At 41.6% G+C, this 18,891-nt stretch overlaps 2 protein-coding genes across 3 annotated transcripts; one reads left to right on the top strand and one right to left on the bottom strand.

The window, feature by feature from the left end:
* The first annotated feature begins 3,954 nt into the window (after positions 1-3,954).
* On the top strand, positions 3,955-8,995 carry tmem43 (transmembrane protein 43). Its single transcript, XM_023954706.1, has 12 exons — positions 3,955-4,087; positions 4,923-5,069; positions 5,157-5,291; positions 6,120-6,214; positions 6,289-6,338; positions 6,424-6,493; positions 6,562-6,632; positions 6,719-6,846; positions 6,937-7,011; positions 7,817-7,918; positions 8,010-8,127; positions 8,206-8,995. Exons 1-12 carry the CDS (start codon positions 3,962-3,964, stop codon positions 8,406-8,408), a joined length of 1,320 nt encoding a protein of 439 aa, XP_023810474.1. The 5' UTR covers positions 3,955-3,961; the 3' UTR covers positions 8,409-8,995.
* Positions 8,996-10,125: 1,130 nt separating this feature from the next.
* LOC101173444 (transforming protein RhoA) lies at positions 10,126-15,656 on the bottom strand. Of its 2 annotated transcripts, none has more exons than XM_004086108.4 (5): positions 15,523-15,656; positions 14,529-14,686; positions 12,808-12,928; positions 11,286-11,416; positions 10,126-11,159 (listed from the first exon to the last, which is right to left on the bottom strand). In XM_004086108.4, the coding sequence occupies exons 2-5, from the start codon at positions 14,682-14,684 to the stop codon at positions 10,986-10,988; spliced, it is 582 nt and encodes a 193-aa protein (XP_004086156.1). In that variant the 5' UTR covers positions 14,685-14,686; positions 15,523-15,656; the 3' UTR covers positions 10,126-10,985. The 2 variants fall into 2 exon arrangements, with proteins under 2 accessions (XP_004086156.1, XP_020557110.1); XM_020701451.1 differs by lacking the exon at positions 15,523-15,656 and adding an exon at positions 15,118-15,405.
* Positions 15,657-18,891: the final 3,235 nt, after the last annotated feature.

The raw sequence follows: 18,891 nt of genomic DNA, 5'->3' as shown, positions 1-18,891 counted from the left end.
CCTACCATGACAAAGTGGATAAAGGTGGAAAGATTTCATGTAATCCAAGGACACCAGTGAAGATCACAAATCATTGAAGAAAAAAGGTTCAGAGCACTGTATAGTGGGTCTAGATGACCCACTCCCAATGTTAAAGTGCCTTGGAGGCCCCACAAGATAGCACAAAGGATATGTGGGCATCTTTTTTTGTCTCCCTTTTACTATCAAATAAAAACACAAAATATTGGGGTAAATTATAATCTGTAAAAAAAAGTATTCATATATGTAAATGCAAATATAAACTTTGTTTCTGAATAGCAACTAGACACTGTTGTCCATTAGAAGATAAGAGTACGTGTTTTAAGACTATTTGTAACGGTTTCGGTTTCTTTGTGTTTTGTTTCCTTGGTTTCCTGTTTTATTTTGTAGTATTTCCTGTTTTGTTGTTGTTTCGAGTTTTACCTTGCCCCATCAGTCCTGAGTGTTTCCACCTGTGTCTTGTTGCCTTGTATGTATTTAAGTCCTGTCTTTCCCTTCCTCCTGTGCTGGTCCATATTGTATTCTGGTCTTCCCCTGTTTCGAGCGTTTCTAGTGTTTCGAGTTTTGCCTGCCTGTTGCAGTGGTTTTGTAGTTTCGAGTTTATGTTATTAAACCCTATTCCCTGCATCTTCCTGCCTCCTCTCCTCTCTGCGCCTGGGTACGTCCCCTATTCCCCCCGTGACACTATTCTAATACTAAATCCCTCTGAAAGTAGACTGAACCTTTTCCCGTTGTTTTGCTCGGTTATCTAACATGTTATAGTCCCGCTCTGATCATCTTTTGATCTATTTTTGAAGCATTTTCAGAGGTCTTTTAAATATGATTATGCTGTTTTTAGGTCAAATCAAAAATCAGTGTTGTTTTCTAGGACATCGTTTCTGTATAGCGACAGCAGTTCATCAGAAGTTCCCCTCTGAGTTACGGGCAGGACAGTTGGTGTGGAGTGAGCCTGCTCTGACTTCCCATTATCCCTTTGGTCACACGCTTTCCAGCTAGCTTACAGCCAAATATCTTACCCCCAATCTAATGTTACAGGTGCAACAAAAATGGCGAGCAATATTGGAGCTATCTCTCCGTACAGTTTAGAAACAGATTCCAGCTCAGACGAGGAAAACAAAGACGTTCATGGATCTATTTGTCTGCAGGTGGATGATCAGAATGGAGCAGGGCAGGGAGCTTGTAGCACCACATCACTGCTTTTTAAACGCCGTATTTGTCTGCTCCTGATTCACAACAATTTGTATAAAGAAATACTCAGAAATGCAATTTTGAGCCAAATTTTCTTTTATATAGTGGTGAACAAAATTGTTGGTATCCCTCAGTTAGAGAAAGTCCACAATGCTCACTGAAATGACTTGAATCGTACAAAAGTAACAATTAATTACAATTTATAGAAAATGAAATAATCAAAATCAGCCATTACTTTTGAGTTGTTTAACAGAATTCTTTAAAAAAACAAACTAATGAAATAGGGCTGGACAAAAATGATGGTCCCTCCATTAAAGACTTAGAACTAATTGCCCAAAGGGTCATGATGAACTCAGGTATGACCTTTAATTCACATCACAGCTGTTTTCAAACCCATAATCAGTCAGTCTGCCTATTTAAAGGGAGTCAAATAGTCACGTTGCTGTTTGGTGAAAAGGTGTGAACCACACTGGACATGGACAACAGAAAGTCAAGGAGAGAATTGTCCCAGGACATTAGAAACAAAGTTATAGACAAACATGGTAAAGGTAAAGGCTATAAAACCATCTCTAAGCAGCTTGAAGTTCCTGTGACGACAATGGCACATATTATTCAGAAGTTTAAGACCCACAGGACAGTAGCCAACCTCCCTGGACGATGTAAGAGGAACATTGATGACAAATTGAGGAGACGGATAGTTGGAACTGTATCCAAAGAGCCCAGAACAACCTCCAGAGACATTAAAGGTGAACTCCTAGATCAAGGTACATCAGTGTCAGATCGCACCATTCATGGTTGTTTGAGCCAGAGTGGACTTCATGGGAGACGACCAAGGAGGACACCACTGTTGAAAGGAAATCATCAAAAAGCCACACTGGAATTAGCAAAAATGCATGTTGACAAGCCACAAAGCTTCTGGGAAAATGTCCTTTGGACAGATGAGACCAAACTGGAGCTTTTTGGTAAGGCACATCAGCTCTATGTTGGTAGACTCAAGAATGAAGCATCCAACCAAAAGAACACTGTCCCTACTGTGAAACATGGAGGAGGCTCTCAGTTCTGTTTTGGGGCTGCTTTGCTGCATCTGCCACAGGGTGTCTTGAAGTTGTGCAAGGTAAAATGAAATCTCCCGATTATCAAGGCATTCTGGGTAGAAATGTGCTGCCTAGTGTCAGAAAGCTTGGTCTCAGTCTCAGGTCATGGGTCTTCCAACAGGACAAGGATCCAAAACACACAGCCAAAAACCCCAAGAATGGCTCAGAGAAAAGCGTTGGACTATTCTGAAGTGGCCTTCTATGAGCCCAGATCTGAATCCCATTGAACATCAGTGGAAGGAGCTGAAACATGCCATTTGGAGAAGACACCCGTCAAACCTGAGACAACTGGAGCAGTTTGCTCATGAGGAGTGGGCCAGAATACCTGTGGACAGGTGCAGAAGGCTCATTGACAAATACAGAAACTGTTTCATTGCAGTGATTGCCTCAAAAGGTTGTTCAACAAAATATTAAGTTATGGGTACCATCATCTATGTCCAGCCCTATTTCATTAGTTTTCTTTTTTTTAATAATTCTGTTAATCAACAACTCAAGTAATGGCTGATTTTGATTATTTGATTTTTAATACATTTTAATTTGTTACTTTTGAACGTTTCAAGTCATTTCAGTGAGCATTAGGGACTTTCTTTCTCTAACTGAGGGCTACCAACAATTTTGTCCACCACTGTATGTCCTTGATCATGAGAAAAATGCCACATGAACATGTTAAAAACACCAAAAACAGTTTTCACTGGCATGGCTCTTTAAATATTTAATTAAAAATGACAACATTTTATTAACTAAAGGAACTGGATCAAAACCACAAACCTAATCTTTATTCAAGGGTTAATAAAGCCCAGAGTGGCTCCAAAACCTCAGGTTGCAGAGTCCTGAGTTAAGGATTTGTCTTTAGTTAACGCTTTTCATTTCACATGTCCGTCTTCAGTGGTAGATGAATGAATGGACATTTAGTTTTCCATGATATATATTGACACTGTGACACCAAGTGTTGTTCATGACCTGCTTCCTCTGAAAAACAGGTTCTATAAAGGCACAAAGAGAGTACCATTTTGTTTGATGAAAAGCCCAAATCTTTAAAGCATGTAAACAATTTCTAAGCAGTCAAGTAACTTTCTGATCACACACCAGCAAGCAATCAGACCTTAGAAAAGACAAAGGAGGTGATGCTCCCTCCTTTCAACTTTAATAATACTAATAATAATACTAATAATAATAATACTAATAATAATATTTATCATAATTATGGAAGGACTGGTTTAGCTAAATATATTTATTTACAAAGCTCCACCTCTCCAGGTGAAACGAAGGAGAGGTTTCTAAAACAAAAGGTCAAGTTCACTGAAATCCGACCAGACAATCCCGCAACATTCGAGGGACAAAGTGAAATCCTAAATTTTGAGCCAACCTTGAACGCATCTTCACACAGGTGTTTTAAGCTTCTTATGAGCTGCTATAATAGGATGGAAACATTAACGACAGAAGAAACGTATTTATCAAATATCTTTTTAAGGCTTTTACATTTTACTGAAGTATTTTATGCTTTTAAAAAGCACAAGAAATCATGAGTTCGCTGTGCTGTCGTGCACTAAACGCCATTACCCATAACCCCTTGAGGGGTATGCTTGATATGTCGTCTTAATAGGTTTGCGAAGGCACGCCCAAACTTCCCACTGACAACCATCTTGCCCCCGCCCCCCCAAATGCATGTCGGGATACTCTGTAAGGTAAAGCTAACCTGCGCGTCCACAGTCTTTCAGTTTGCTAACATCAACTCAACTGTTGTTAAAAGAGTAAATCGAGCCGGAAAAATGTCTTCTGCACAGTTTGTAAGTGAATTTATTACATTTCTGGCGTGTTTTTTAAGCAAGTACCAATATTTAAACATGCTGTTCTGGACAGAAGAGTTTGTCTTTTGTGATTGAACCAGTTAGTCTGCTTTAATACTAGTTCTTCTTGCTGTAGTTATCACGGACATCACAGTTGATTAAGAATGAATGAACTGCGATTGGGGAGTATTATAGGAAGTTACCCCTAGCAAAAAGTAGTCTAGTCTATGTTTAAGTTAAACAGAGGCAGTATACTTGAAGGCTGCTTTTCAGATACTATAGTAAACTTAAAATGTTTCAATTTGGTCTTTAGATAGAAGTATTCAATTAGCATACTTCCTACACTGGTACACATACGTGGTCTAGTATATTTGCCAAGCCTATACTCAAGTAAAAGTAATAAATACACTTGTAATGTAGTACTTTTTGCTAAGGATAGACTTTTTGTAGTTCTTGTTTATTCATGTTGTAGATTATGCATTGGTACATTCCCTCATTTAGAATGTACGGTGGCTCAGAAGGGTCACAGCACAACACTTTCACAACACAAAATAACACTACAATTCGTCACAACACTAAAAAAAATTAACTCACAACACCAAATAATAACTCACAACACTTTAACTCACTGAATTAAAGTGTTGTGAATTGTTGTTTTGTGTTGTGAGTGATTTTTTTTTTTAATGTTGTGACAAATTATAGTGTGTTATTTGGGTGTGCGAAATCTAAAGTGTTGTGACCCTTCTGGGCCACTGTAAGAATGCATTTACACTTATTACTGTGAAATCAGTGTCTTCCTCCAGCATTTGTGTACATCCAGGTGTTGTTGTGTTAGCATCCAGGTAAAGTGCCAGATCAACACAGGCGGGTCACTGTCAAACACAACCCTGGATTCCTGGAGAAACTGGGCGACACTGCAGGAGGAACAGTCCTCGGTATTGGACTGTTTTTTCTCTCGATCTATGTTCTTTTCACCAACGAGGTAAGGAGCACGGCTCTGTCAGTCATCAGATGAAGCCGCCACGGGTCTGGATCGTCACCTGTCGGGTTTCTCCGTCTGTTTCTTCAGGGTCGGGCTCTGCAGACCGCATCCTCCCTGGATGAAGGTTTCTCTCAGGTGGTGTCTCTGGGGCCTCACCCCGACCTAGAACTGCAGAACAATCAGCGTTTAGTTCACCTGTCTGCAAAGCTCCACACCTTTCAGGTAGAACCCAATGAGCGCTGCTGCTGTGCAGAAGTTACCTTTGTTCTGGATCGTTGATGTTGATTTTGAAAATTCTTAATCCAGTGTCATTGACAAATGATGAAATATCTCTTTATTTCTATGCTTCTGTCCTAAACTACTGTAATAGCATTTGAATAATAACCTTTTTTTAATACAAAGGGGATTTAAGGTAAAAAAAGGTGGGACTTTAATGACAAAATTCAGAGTTTTTACCAATGACTATAGAAGAACTGGGCTGAGTGAGTGTGACATCAGCCAGAAAAAATGACTTTCTTCCTGCTCCAACAAAATGAAGTCAATTCTTTAGAACTACGGATGTGACCACGTTGGAGCCAGAGATGGTCAGTAAGCAGTGATTGGGCCAAGTCGGTCTCAGTCAACGCTTGTCAAGCTGTCCGCTCAGTGATGAGCTTGTTGGAAAGCCACTTCTATCACTGAAAGCGTGCTTAGGAGAATCTGTCAATCAAAATTTGTGAAGGTTCGACATGCGACATCCTGTTGTGCTCCACATACTTTCATCGAAGCATCTGATTGGCCAGTTTAGAACTTGCAGTAAAGAAAAAATATCATGAAAAAAATAAGTTCTCCCTGCTCTCAACAACAGGCGGGGGAAAGGGGGGCGGGGTTGCTCTGCGCCAACCGTCCTGCCTGCAACTGAGAGGCAAATTTCTGATAAACTCCTGCCGCTATGCAGAAACTGTCCTGAAGAATGAAAGTTTTTTTTTTTGATTGTCTGTAAAAACGGCACAATCATAATGAAAAGAGCGCTGGGACTTACAGTGTTAATGTGCATCTCTGTGTGTGCAGGCTCTTCATGACCCCAACTACAAGGTGGTGGTGCAGGCGGTGAAGCTGAAGAGGGAGGTGGAGATGTATCAGTGGGTGGAGTACAGGGAGAGCAGGTCAGTGTTGCAGGACCAAGTTCAAGAATGTAGGGATCTGCCAACATGTCAGAGTTTTTCAAATGAACTTTCAGAGACTATCAGGAGAACGGAGAATCCAAAACAGAGACCACTTACACCTACAGTGAGTGGCTCCCCCCTTATTTCTCCTCTTTGGCTGCGATTGGCTTTGGCCCCGGAAAGATGTGCTTCTCTTTGTTTTGCTCCAGACACTGAGTGGAAGTCGGAGCTGATCAACAGCAGGAATTTTGATCAAGAAATAGGTCACCAAAACCCCAGGTATGCCATGATGAAGACCAGACCTCCACGTGTGTGTGATGTAACTTGACATGTCCCTTTCATGGAAGTGCCATGGCGGTTGAGAGTGTGACAGTGGTGGCTCCTGCAGTCCAGGCTGGACCTTTCACTTTGTCTAAAGGTTGTTGTTGTTTTTGAGCCAACAATCCAACCTGTGGTGCAGACGCTGCACTCAGATGTAATTCTTTCTCCATGGCTCAACCTCAGGTTTGGTGGACCAAATCAACAAGTTCCAGACTCTGAGTCTGCGGGCTTTTCCACGCTCCCTCTTGGACTCCTTCCTCTCCGTTCATGATGATTACTTCTATCACACTCAGTTCCCGCTCAGGCCACAGGTAAGCAGAGGCGGCTCCACTTCTCACGGTAGTCTTCTTGGGTCTGAGGTTCTGGCGCTGACCCAGAATGTGTGTTTCTGATCTTCTGAGGTCGGGGACATTCGTGTGCGGTTCTCCTTCGCTGGACTGAGTGGGGAGGACACGCCCCTCGGCCCGCCTCAAACTGTAGGTGCTCCCAACAAGCTCCAGGGTGGTACTTAACTTGTGCTATCTAGTGGGGTCCAGATGACCCCACCCTTGCATTGACGTGTTCTCCCTACCATGACAAAGGTGGATAAAGGTGGAAAGATTTCATGTAATCCATGGACACCAGTGAAGATCACAAATCGTTGAAGAAAAAAGGTTCTGGTGGGGTCATCTGGACCCCACAAGACAGCACAAGGGATAAATTAATGCTTTTCTTTTTGCAGATCTGTATTTCACACAGTAAATCTTGTAGTTGTTCTTGGAAAAGTGCAAGGTACTTGTATTTATTTGTAGTTTAGTTCCAGCAGCTCCTCCACATTTTTACAGGACAAAGATTAACACCCCAAGTAAACCAAAGTGATGCTGAAAGAAGGCGAATCTCTTAAAGGAATTCAGAAAAATCAATTTGGAAGCATATAGGTTGGTGCCGGCGTTCAGCAGTGGAGCCGCCGTCAGTGTGTGAATGTGTGTGTGTGTGTGAATGGGACTGTGTCTGTAACGCACACACTTCAAGGAAGGCAGTAAAGTTGTAAATAAATACACGCCATTTACCATTTAATCACCATAAATTTAACACAAATGTTGAAAGATTAAAAGAATTTTTCTCAAAATAACTTGAAAAACTTCCAAAATAAATGTAACATTCATCTATTTTCTGTTGAATCCCCTTTGGGATCAAGGGGTTGCTGGAGCCTATCCTAGCTGCTGTAACTTGGGTGACGGTGTGTTACACCCTGGAGAGGTCAGCAGGTCTTGCACTAAAACACTGCTCTGCTCGTTTCAGGTCAGTATTGTGGCCATGCAAAGGGGGGAGCAGCTGGTGGCCTTTAAAACCAAAGCAGGTCACCTTCTGGAGATCCTTTATGAGGAGGAGCTCTCTGCAGAGGTGTGCTGAAGTTTGATTTTGTCGCTAAAAGAAGCGCGTGTTTGTGACGGCGTGCTGTGTTGTTTGTGACGGCGTGCTCTGTTTCCTGCAGGAGGTGTTTGCAAAGGAGCAGCAGCTGAACAGCCTGAAGACGTGGGGACTCCGGGCAGCAGGCTGGGCCCTCATGTTCATCGGCGTTCAGCTGGTCACGCGCATCCTTCACACGCTGGGTAAACCTCTGCTCACTGACCTTCTCTGACCCCCCCCCCCATGCTGCCCTGGCTCTTCATCCTCCTGTGTGTCTGCAGTGAGTTGGATTCCCATCGTCAGGGACTTGGTGTCGGTCGGCCTGAAGATCTTTGCCCTGTGCGTCTCCTGCTCGCTGTCTCTCATCGTCATAGCGGCGGGCTGGCTCTTCTACCGCCCCCTGGTGGCGGCCGCTCTGACTGCAGTGGCAGCGCTTCCGGTCTTTTTGGTCCGCATGGGGCTGCTAGCCAAGAAGGATGAATGACTGTGCCTGAGGCTGCGAAGCTATCATTTTACTGGGTCCAGATGACCCCACTGTTGCCATCCTCATCTTCACGGTGGCTGTGGTTTAGTAGCCCGGTGCACAGACTTTACCTTTGACGCCTGATCATTTATCCCTTGTGCCGTCTTGTGGGGTCCAGATGACCCCACTTCCAACGTTAGCACAAGACAAAGTTCTCCAAAAACAAGCTGCCTTGTCCCTTAAATGTTTACCTCGTCACTCGAGAGGATTCAGCTTTTGCTGTGTTTACCTCCAGGAGCCTCAAACGGTACATGACGACCACGCAAGCTTTCAGCTGAAAGGCTTCATCAGAATAGCACTGGATTAAAAAGACTCCAGAAATGTGGATGTATTTGTGCAAATCAATCATCTGCAATAATCCGGCATCAGTCACTGCAGCTCCGCATTAATCCTCTTCTTTCCTGATTGGGGGGGTGGTGGTGGTGGTGGAGGCCGTCTGGTCTCATTTAGTCCGGGGTGTTTCCATACAGAAAGGATGGTTAGGAAGCAGAGCTTTTGTTTGAAATCCTGCATGAATAAAATCATAAACCAAATCCCTAAAGAACCAAGTTCTCAGTCTAACTTTTGTTTGATGCAGAATAAAACCACCTGAAGGTTTGAGATGGTTTCCAAACACGTGTTTTCATGTCTGGAAGCGGGATGAATTTAAAGCACGGGCTGACCAAGATTTGCTTAAAGACACTCCCATGAAAATGGGGTTTTGGTGCACGGCAGCAGTAGTTCATTCAAAATTCACCTCGGAGTTTTGGGCAGGACTACTGGCACTGAGTAACTCTACGCCGCTATCCCATCAATCTTTAGTTCAGACTTTCTCTATCCCATCAATCTTTAGTTCAGACTTTCTCTCGCTAGCTTACAGCCCCTCACAACCCCAACTAATCCCATGTGCTATCTTAGATGACCCCCCCCCCCTTCCATTGAGGTGTTCTCCCTACCATGACAAAGGTGGATAAAGGTGGAAAGATTTCATGTAATCCATGGACACCAGTGAAGATCACAAATCATTGAAGAAAAAAGGTTCAGAGCACTGTCTAGTGGGTCTAGATGACCCAACTCCCAATGTTAAAGTGCCTTGGAGGCTCAAGATAGCACAAGGGTTAAAGTTACAAAAACGATATCAAAGCTATCCAGCCGTTACGGTTCAGAACGTTTCCAGCTAAGACGAGAAAAAACAAAGACGAGGTTTGATTCTAATTTCCTTCATAAATGTCCTCCATGTTAAAAACAGCACAAACTAGGGTTGGTTTTTTTTTTTAACATGTTTCTGTGGCAGTTTTCTGATGGATAAAGGCAGTGGAGCTTAAAATGTCATCTTTCAGAATCAGATTGTGATGAATCAGTAGCAGACTTTTGAAAAGCTCTCTGTTGAAACTGAAATGCAGACAGATGCGTTAACATCATATTCCTGGCATTCGGCTGGACAGCTCCAATGTTGTACGTTTTGTTCCACCGGTAATGTAGAGTTGGGGTTGTGGGGGGCGGTAAGCTAGCGGGCGAGCGTGTTAACAAACGGGGGACAGAAATAGGGGGTTTAGACAGACCCGCCCACAAGTCAGAGGTGAATTTCTACTGAACTCCTGTCACTTTGCAGAAACCATGTTCTAAAAAACAACAAGTCTTCTTGATTTGGGCTAAAAACAACGTCATTTTCATCATTTGAATAAACGCTTTCACAACAGACGATTGGAGTGGGACTTTAATGTAACAAAAGAGAGGTTTTCCACCAAGGAGCACTGACAATTTTATTCTTCCCAACTGCAGATGTTCTAAAATGATACATAAGGTTGGTATTTGATGAAGTAGTTCAGGGGATTGAAACATTTCATCGTGAAAAATCGGCGGTGTGTCAGGCCCCTTGGACGGGGACCGCAGCGAGGCTCGTGTTCAATCTGCGATGCCCACCATCTCATAAGCGCACTTCATGTTGCACTATCACTGAGCTGAACCCAAACTCTGGAATGCATGTGCCAAAAGCATTCAGGTCTCAAACGCTCCCTCCACGTGTGAGAAAAGCTGGATTCACTCAAATGAAAGATCTTTACCAACAGAAAAATGGGTCCCGTTATGGGAATGCCACCAGAAATTTGAATATGAGGCACAGACTCCAATTTTAACCTTCACTTGTGCATCAGTTGGTTGGAAAGGTGTGGGTCACAGTGTGCGGGCGGGTTCTGCCCCCTGGTTGGCTGTGGACATTCCTCAGATCAGCAGGCAGGGCTTAAGCACTTCATTGTAGTTGGCAGGTATGACACACCAGGTCCCCTAGCTGACCCTTTGATTACAGAAGTGTTAAAGGAGGCTTCATTGTGGCAGATTTTACTTATGTTAAAAGTACAAAAAAGTATTTTCCAGAACCTCAAAATACTGACAGAACCTGACTACTCTTGCGTAAGACAAAACAGTATAAGCGTTACACTTTTAGTAAAAACAGGGGAGAACAGTCTTTCGTGTGGGTGTATCTGGGGGCAGGGTTGACCTAATTCTCCTTCTTTTTACCCCTGCCCCCCCTCGTAGGAAGCAGTCCTCATGCCCCCCCATTTACAGTAGGACGCATCTATTGCTCTTCTTTCCTCGCCTGGCCTGTAGTGCAGCCCTGGTGGCCATCTCAAACACTTCCCTCACTCCGTCTTTTGTTTTTGCGGAGCATTCCATGTATCCAGAGGCGCCGATCCGGTTCGCCATGTCCCGCCCGTCCTCTGGTTTCACAGGCTCCTGCAGAAAAACCAACCACAACCCCAATCAAGCTACTGCGCAGGCATCAAGGGAAACGACTCTGTTATTCTGTTATGAGGAGGTGCGTTTGTTGACGGGGGTTTCTGTGGCACGCTGAGCTTTTACCTGCTTCATTTTGGCCAGCTCCCTCCGGGTGTGCTCATCGTTCCGCAGATCTTTCTTATTTCCCACCAGGATGATGGGAACGTTGGGACAGAAATGCTTCACTTCAGGAGTCCACTTCTCAGGAATGTTCTCTGAAAGCCAGGAGAAAGCAGAGCAGAAGACAAAAGTGAATCCAGAGACACTGATAATTAATATGTGATGTATGTGATTACTATCATGTGATTTGATACTAACCAACACTAACATTTATGATTTTAAAGCTTTTTTAAATTACGTTTAATCAGCATTGTCCCCACACAACCCAACATCACTGGTGCAACATGGTAGCCGCCCAGCCGTCCAGTTCTGATCCAGATTCCAGCTCAGACGAGGAAAACAAAGACGTTCATGGATCCATTTGTCTGCAGGTGGATGCATCAGAATGGAGCAGAGCAGGGAGGCTGTGGACCGCCCGGCGTATTTTCTATGTCACAAATATAGAAATATGTCTTTTTCAAACTGCTTGGTCTAGTTCTGGGTGGATTCTAGAGTCGGTCCGCTTAATTTGGTCCAGATCGAGTCCCGAACCTCGTTTCTGGTCCGAATTGAGACGACAGTCAAGCAGACTTCCCAGTTTCCGGACTAAAGCTTGTGAGCAAAACCACGTGGCTAAAGAGCTCATCCCTTATTGGTCAGGAATTACGAGGGCGGGGCAAAGCAACTACAGGCAGAAGACATGGAAGTCCTGCGCTTTTAGTTTATTCAAACTTGATATATTTGTCACAAATTTTGAACGTGTGCCCCAACGTCAGGCTCAACACTTTTTACTCGCTTTTTAAGGTCTGTTGGAGGCGCGCTGCAGGGCGGTGACGAGCAATAACGCGTGTCGCGTAACGAGACAGAAAAACGTGAGAAGCATTTTCAAATAAACATTATAACAAATAAACAGTTGGACCCTTTTTTTCTGTTTGATAACACGACAAGCGCTGCTTTCTTTTTGTCCGCGGCTCATCTGTTACATTCCCACTCTGTTCACATCGGCTACGGTGGCCGGTTTGGTCCAGTTGTTCTGCTCCGAGGTCAGATTGTATTCAGACTGAGGAAAATCGGCGCGAACCGATGCTCTGTCCCATTGGACACGAACCGAGACCACCTCCAAAGATGCGTCAGAGAGCGGCACGTGGTCCCGGACCTCTGATTCATAACCATTTGAATAGAATTCAATTTTAAGCTTCATTTTCTTTATGCAGACACGTCCTCTGTCATCAGAAAAATGTCACAAGAACACGTTAAGAACACCAAAAACTTGATTTCAGAGTGGGTCTTTAACGGATGGTGTTAAAACAGTTTTGGATGGAAAAGGGAAATCTAAATAAATACATACTTTATTCTGCTCTTTGTAGTTTGGCCTCCAAATTTTCCACAAAATAAAAATAATTGAAAACGATATTTAAAAGGCTTTTTCCGTGACCATCCTTTCATAAACAGTTTGGCGGCTGGACAGGTTAAGTTTTAGGAAGTGGCAGAACCTGGTTAGACTCACCAAGACTGTCTGGACTGTCGATGGAGAAGCACATGAGGATGACATCGGTGTCGGGGTAAGAGAGAGGACGCAACCTGTCATAGTCCTCTTGTCCTGCTGTATCCCACAGCGCCAACTCTACCTGCAGAAGAGAGCATCAACCTTCATGTCTCAAACCAAAGAAGCTGTTCTATGCTGCTATGATGACTTTGGTTTGGAAAAATCGGAACGAATGAGACAAAAACTTTGAGAGAACTTGATTTAAACAAAAAAAGATTTTAACACTTTTGTGTCTTTTATCAAGAGTTGAAACCTGTTCATATTCAGACACATTGATATTAGCTATCAGAGCTGCTTAAAGGTTTGGTTGCTGCTTTTCTTCCTGGGCTGCTGTCCTTACAGTTTTTGAGAAGACAGACACTATTTATAAATGCGATTCCAGATTTAACCAAATCTATTTTACACCTTTGTAACTTTAGCTTGATTTTAAACAGGCAGATTAACATTTAAGACTCGAACTTCTGACCAAAAATATGGAAACCAAGATTAAAAATGATTTACCCAAACATTGGATTTTACAGACCAATATAAAAAGCTGGATATTAACTTAGATTTCGCACAAAAATACTACAATTTTTTAAGTTCTTGTCTCTGTATCAACATGAATTTTAACCCCAAATAAACGCTTATTCATCTAAAATCATGTCAAATAGCATTTTAAAGACGTTTTATAATACTTCCCCATGTTTGATTTGGCAGCTGGTTTGTTTGGGTCGTGTTTCCTGTCAACTGAGCAGGAGCAGAGGATCAACACGTCCCTCTGTTGACAGCAGACTAATGTCCACATTAAAAACCCACATCTTCTCATCTATGGGAAAAGCCTTCCTAGTAGTCTTTTAGTCAGGATTTTGCAGGTTTTTTTAGCTGAAATCAAAACACCTGTGTCGTTTTCTAGGACATAGTTTCTGCGGAGCGACAGTAGTTCATCAGAAATTCACCTGAGTTGTTGGTGGGTGCAGGGCCTCCATTTCTTTACACTCTCTCCTGCTAGCTTACATATACCTATATCAGAGATTCCCGCTCGGATGAGGAAAACAAAGACGTTCATGGATCGATTTGTCTGCATCAGAATGGAGCGGAGCAGGAAGCTCAGTCCATCGCATTTGCTATGTACAAATTAGCTCTTTTTTCAAACAGCATTTGTTCATCTGTTCCTGATTCACAACGAGCTAAAATACACAGAAATGCAATTTTCATCTTAATTTTCTTTCTATTTGTGCTCCATCATCAGAGAAATGTCACAAGAACGTGTGAAAAACACAACTTTCCAACTGGGTCCTTAACACCTTTTTATTGTCAAAATCTAATGTAAGATGTAGTTTCATGAGTTTTATTTATTTTATTTGTTTATTTACAATAAAACACGAGTCTAAAGAACCCAAGAAACACAAAAACATCAATGCCTGCAGGACTGGTTTGTTTTCAGCCATTGTTTAAGAGCGTTTTGAAGGTTTTCCCAGTTTCTAATGTGCTGTGGTAGAGTGTGCCACAACTGTGTGCCTCTGATGGACCCCACCGTTTGGCTAAATCTAGTTAAACAAATGTGTCCAATTCCTTCCTGCTCTTTATTTACCCGTCTCCGCTGTAGGTGAAGGACACAGCGGTAGCAGCAAAACAACAAACAAACACAACAACATTTAGATGAACGTTTCAAAGAGTGATAGAAGGATAAAAGTCCGTACCTGTTTGCCATCAACTTCAATATCAGCGACATAATTCTCAAAGACTGTGGGGACGTAGACCTCAGGAAACTGGTCCTTACTAAAAACTATGAGTAGACAGGTCTTCCCACAGGCTCCATCTCCGACTATGACCAGCTTTTTCCTGATCGCTGCCATAACTGGAGACAAGAGGAGACCCAGCATTAGAACATGTCATCTTCTTCTTCCTTCAGTGTCACTGAGGCCTAAAGATGCCACGAACCTTCAGCCTTAGCTAAGCCCCACGCCCGTCTCTGTCTGAAAACAGCCCCCGAGGCGAACCATTTCGTTTCCTGAACTAGTCGCAGCTCGGTGTGAACAGATGAGAAAACGTTTCATGAAGTAAACCTGCAGTCACAGATGTCGAGCAGTTGGATGATGACACAGTTCCGCACAGGCGACGACATATAATGACCCACCCCGATGCCAGCCAAGCTACACCCATTTCTCCTTTTACTTGATTTATTTCTAAACACCCTTTAAAAAAACAAACTGTAATCACACTAAATAATAACTACGAGGGCCTACATTTTATTCATCCGAGCGGATGTTCTGTTTACAAAAGACTTACCGTACGCTGCCATAGCTTAGCTAACCAGCCGCTGCTAAACGACAGATGCGAACCCTACACCATCTTTTAATAATAAATGTGTTATCTGAGGCCGGGGCTGGACATTGGTTCAAAGCTCCACGCCCGGAACCAGAACCGTGGCTACAGCCCCCTTCTGGTTTCCATCTTAAATGTTAGTTCTCCTCCTTCAGACCAAACCCGGCACGGCTAAGCTAGCGGAGCGAGCTAGCTGACAGTAACGGAAGTCGGTGAGGCTTTTCTCGGTCCGTTAGCTAGGTGGCTAGCCAGAAGAGGAGGAAGGACCGACAAATACTCGGTTTTTACGGCGACACGTGCCCCGTGAAGTCACCACGGACGGCGGGGTGCTGGACCGACGCTCGGCTCGTTTAGACACCAGTCACTTACCAGGTGGTTGGGTTAAAAAGGCGCTCAGATGAAGTCAAAGTGGCGCTTTGTTAGCGTCAGTCGTTGTTCCCTGTCTGTCTGCCGCTGTGGAGGATTACACAGGAGGGAAGTGAGGGGGGTGGGGTCAACAAAAGGACCAAAAACACACAACGCAACAACAATAACACAACTAATATCACTTAACTTAATGTTAATGAAATGGTTTAACCGTCATTTTTGCTCTGCTTACAATTTTTGTATTGATTCTTCCTTTTTTTCTACAGTTATTGCCACATAATATTTTCGTTTTAGCTAAGGTTTTTCATTTTTATTGATTACATCATTTATGATGCTTGAGTGAAAAATTGCAGTAGGTGAATAACCCAAACTTTGTTTTCTAAATGCTTTTATTTTCAATTTTAATGTCTGTATGGCTTTTTATTAATCATGTTGAAGTTTTGCAACGTATTCATTTTTGCCCAAATTCATAGCATATTAAGTAAAAACTGTTTTTTATTATTATTATTTTATTTAAAAATAATAATCCTCCTGTGAGGGATACAGGAGGGAAGTGAGGGGGGTAGGGTCAACAAATGGACCAAAAAAAAAAAACTACCACGCAACAACAACAACAACAACAACACAAATAATGAAAATATTCATACATTTTAGATCAGTAAGCAGAGCTACAACGTTTTATATGGGTGGAGGGAGGGGGCAGAAGACTTTAGAAGGGTGGCAAATGAGAATGTGGTATTTTAATGTAATGTAACTAAATGTTTAACTGTCATTTTGTCCTGCTTAAAGAAGTTTGCATGGATTATTTCTTAATCCTTGCCAATTGTGATACCAACATTGACTCACACATTGGGGGGCAAACGCCCACCCCATAGCTCCGCCCCTGTTTAAAATACTTTTTCTTTTATTTCTGTTGTGTTTAAGGACCAATAATTACTTCCCAGACTAATTCAAAGCATACATAAACAAACTCATGTATATTTGACACACTTAAATGAAAATTATCATTAAAAATACCAGAGGTTGCTGTGCTGACATTTTACCGAAAATAAATTTATTTATTTTATTTTGGGTATTTATTTGCACACAGCCCTTCTTGATTTTTTTTTAAACAATGCATTTTTATATCCTCATTTTTAGGCCATTCCACTATAGATTTGCTGCTATCCGTGTGGTCGTTGTCCTGCTGTGTGACCCACTTTCAGTCAAGCTTTAGGATTTTGACAGATGGCTTCACATCTGACTTCATGAGACCTTTAATTTGAAAGGGAGTCCTTGACACAGAGACCATACTCCACAAGAGTACGTCCAGGTTGTCATTTTGGTTAAAAATCCATCCCTATTAAGCAACACAAAGCACATAATTGGCCTCTTTGCAGATGACATAATAATTTTGAATAATAACAACCCAGACAACGAGCTCCCTATGTTGATGGACTTTTTGAAAGTATTTGGTCAATATTCCGTATACGAAATGAATATAGATAAAACCCAAATTCTTACACTAAACTACTCTCCGTCTAAACAGATTAAAGAAAGTTACAATTTGAAATGGGAAAGTAAGACAATAAAATATCTGGGTGTCATTCTTACTAAAGAGATTGACAAACTACATGAAACAAATTTTGATCTGATTGAACAAAACATGCAAAAAGATCTGCAAAAATGGACAACTTACCCCTTAGATCTCAGCTCTAGAGTAAAAATAATTAAAATTAACATCACCCCAAAATTTCTCTACCTATTCCAGGCTTTACCAGTAAGAATACCACATCATGAGTTTAATTTATGGAATAAAAACATCTCTAGATTCATTTGGAATGGAAAAAAGCCTAGGATAAGGTTTTCCACCCTTCAGTTATCAAAAGACAGAGGGGGGGTTTGCATTACCAAATCTCAAAGAATATTTTTATGCAGCACAGCTGAGACCAATAGTCTGTTGGTGTGTACCAGAATATGAAGCAAGGTGGAAAGAAATAGAGATTAAAAGCTTAAACATACCAATAAAACGATTATAGGTGACATTAAACAGACTGACTATGACCAAATTAATGTTGACTTAATTACATCCTTTACAATAAAACTATGGGAAAAAGTAGTTAAAGAATAAAAACTGCAAAAGGAAATAAAAATACTCAGTTGGATTGCTTATGACCCAAAATTTCAACCAAACCGATAAGATTCAACATTTAGACACTGGATAGACAATGGCATAACTGCATGGTACACAATTACAAAAGACGGAAATCTACTTAGCTTTAGGAAATTAAAAAATAAATTTGGATTGGGAAATCAAGATTTGTTTAGATATCTACAAATTCAGGACTTTTATACAAGGGAAATTAAACCTAACCTAGAACCCAAAAAAAGATACAGTATAACTAAAGTAGTATTAGACGCTTATAAAAACAGTAAAACAAGGGTTATCTCATCTTTTTACCGTTCTTTGACTGAAAACAGGAAAAGTTCATCATTTTACATTAAAAGTAAATGGGAATCTAAACTTGCTCAAAAGATTACAGAAGAAGACTGGTTTAAAATGTGTCTCACACAGTGCTCTTCTACCAGCTCTCAAATATGGAAGAATCTCACACGGTATTTTAAAACGCCCCAAATCAAAAGCAAACAACTAAAAAATCTACAGGCTTGCTGGAGACAATGTGGGAGTCAAGAAGGGAATCATACTCATATTTTCTGGTCATGTCCTAAATTACTATCTTTTTGGAATGATGTAACAACTGTCATGAAAAATGTTATTGGATATCAGCTGCCAAACGAGTTTACAACTCTGTATCTGGGTAATATTGAAGACTCTGTACTGAATGAAGATGTTTACCTAGTAAGGATATTACTATTGGCAAGCAAGAAAACGATAACAAAAAAATGGCACAAAGTGGAGCCCCCTGGAAAAGATAACTGGTTGAAGATCATAAGGACCATTTACCAGTACTCAGTGGAAAAACATGACGTCTGAACGTGACATAACGTGAAGTTTCTACTCAAATTAAAGTTAGAAATTTTCAAAAAAAATTGGCAAAAATGGTACAAATATATGGAAAACCAATAAAAGCTTCAGAGGATTTCGTGTAGGTAAAAAAAAAAATGTAATAATGCTAAGAAGAAAAACAGCCCAATTGCAGTTTGTTGTGTCTGTGCTGTTGTTTGTTGTGGTTGCTGACCCGTGTATGTAAATGCCGACAACTGAAAACGTTCAATAAAAACAAAGTTCATAATTAAAATTACCTTAATTTAGCATCAAATAAAAGCAAAAATTTTAGTGATTCTTTTTTTAAATACTGGAAATAAATCCAACTGTCAAGGGATTAATAATCATGCTGTAATGAAAGAATTTCTTGACACTCCAGTTTGCTG

The sequence above is a fragment of the Oryzias latipes genome, chromosome 5 (genome assembly GCF_002234675.1).
Source record: "Oryzias latipes chromosome 5, ASM223467v1".
Classification (NCBI taxonomy): domain Eukaryota; kingdom Metazoa; phylum Chordata; class Actinopteri; order Beloniformes; family Adrianichthyidae; genus Oryzias; species Oryzias latipes.
This window is presented reverse-complemented; position numbering and strand designations above follow the sequence as displayed.

Excerpts from the sequence above, each read along its gene's own strand:
- tmem43 (XM_023954706.1), top strand. The coding sequence starts at position 3,962 with ATGCATGTCGGGATACTCTGTAAGGTAAAGCTAACCTGCGCGTCCACA. Across the intron at positions 4,088-4,922 it reads AAATGTCTTCTGCACAGTTT|CATCCAGGTAAAGTGCCAGA; the intron begins GTAAGTGAATTT and ends TTGTTGTGTTAG. Across the intron at positions 5,292-6,119 it reads CAAAGCTCCACACCTTTCAG|GCTCTTCATGACCCCAACTA; the intron begins GTAGAACCCAAT and ends CTGTGTGTGCAG.
- LOC101173444 (XM_020701451.1), bottom strand. Across the intron at positions 11,417-12,807 it reads CGACAGTCCAGACAGTCTTG|AGAACATTCCTGAGAAGTGG; the intron begins GTGAGTCTAACC and ends CCTGGCTTTCAG. Across the intron at positions 11,160-11,285 it reads AGCTGGCCAAAATGAAGCAG|GAGCCTGTGAAACCAGAGGA; the intron begins GTAAAAGCTCAG and ends GTTTTTCTGCAG.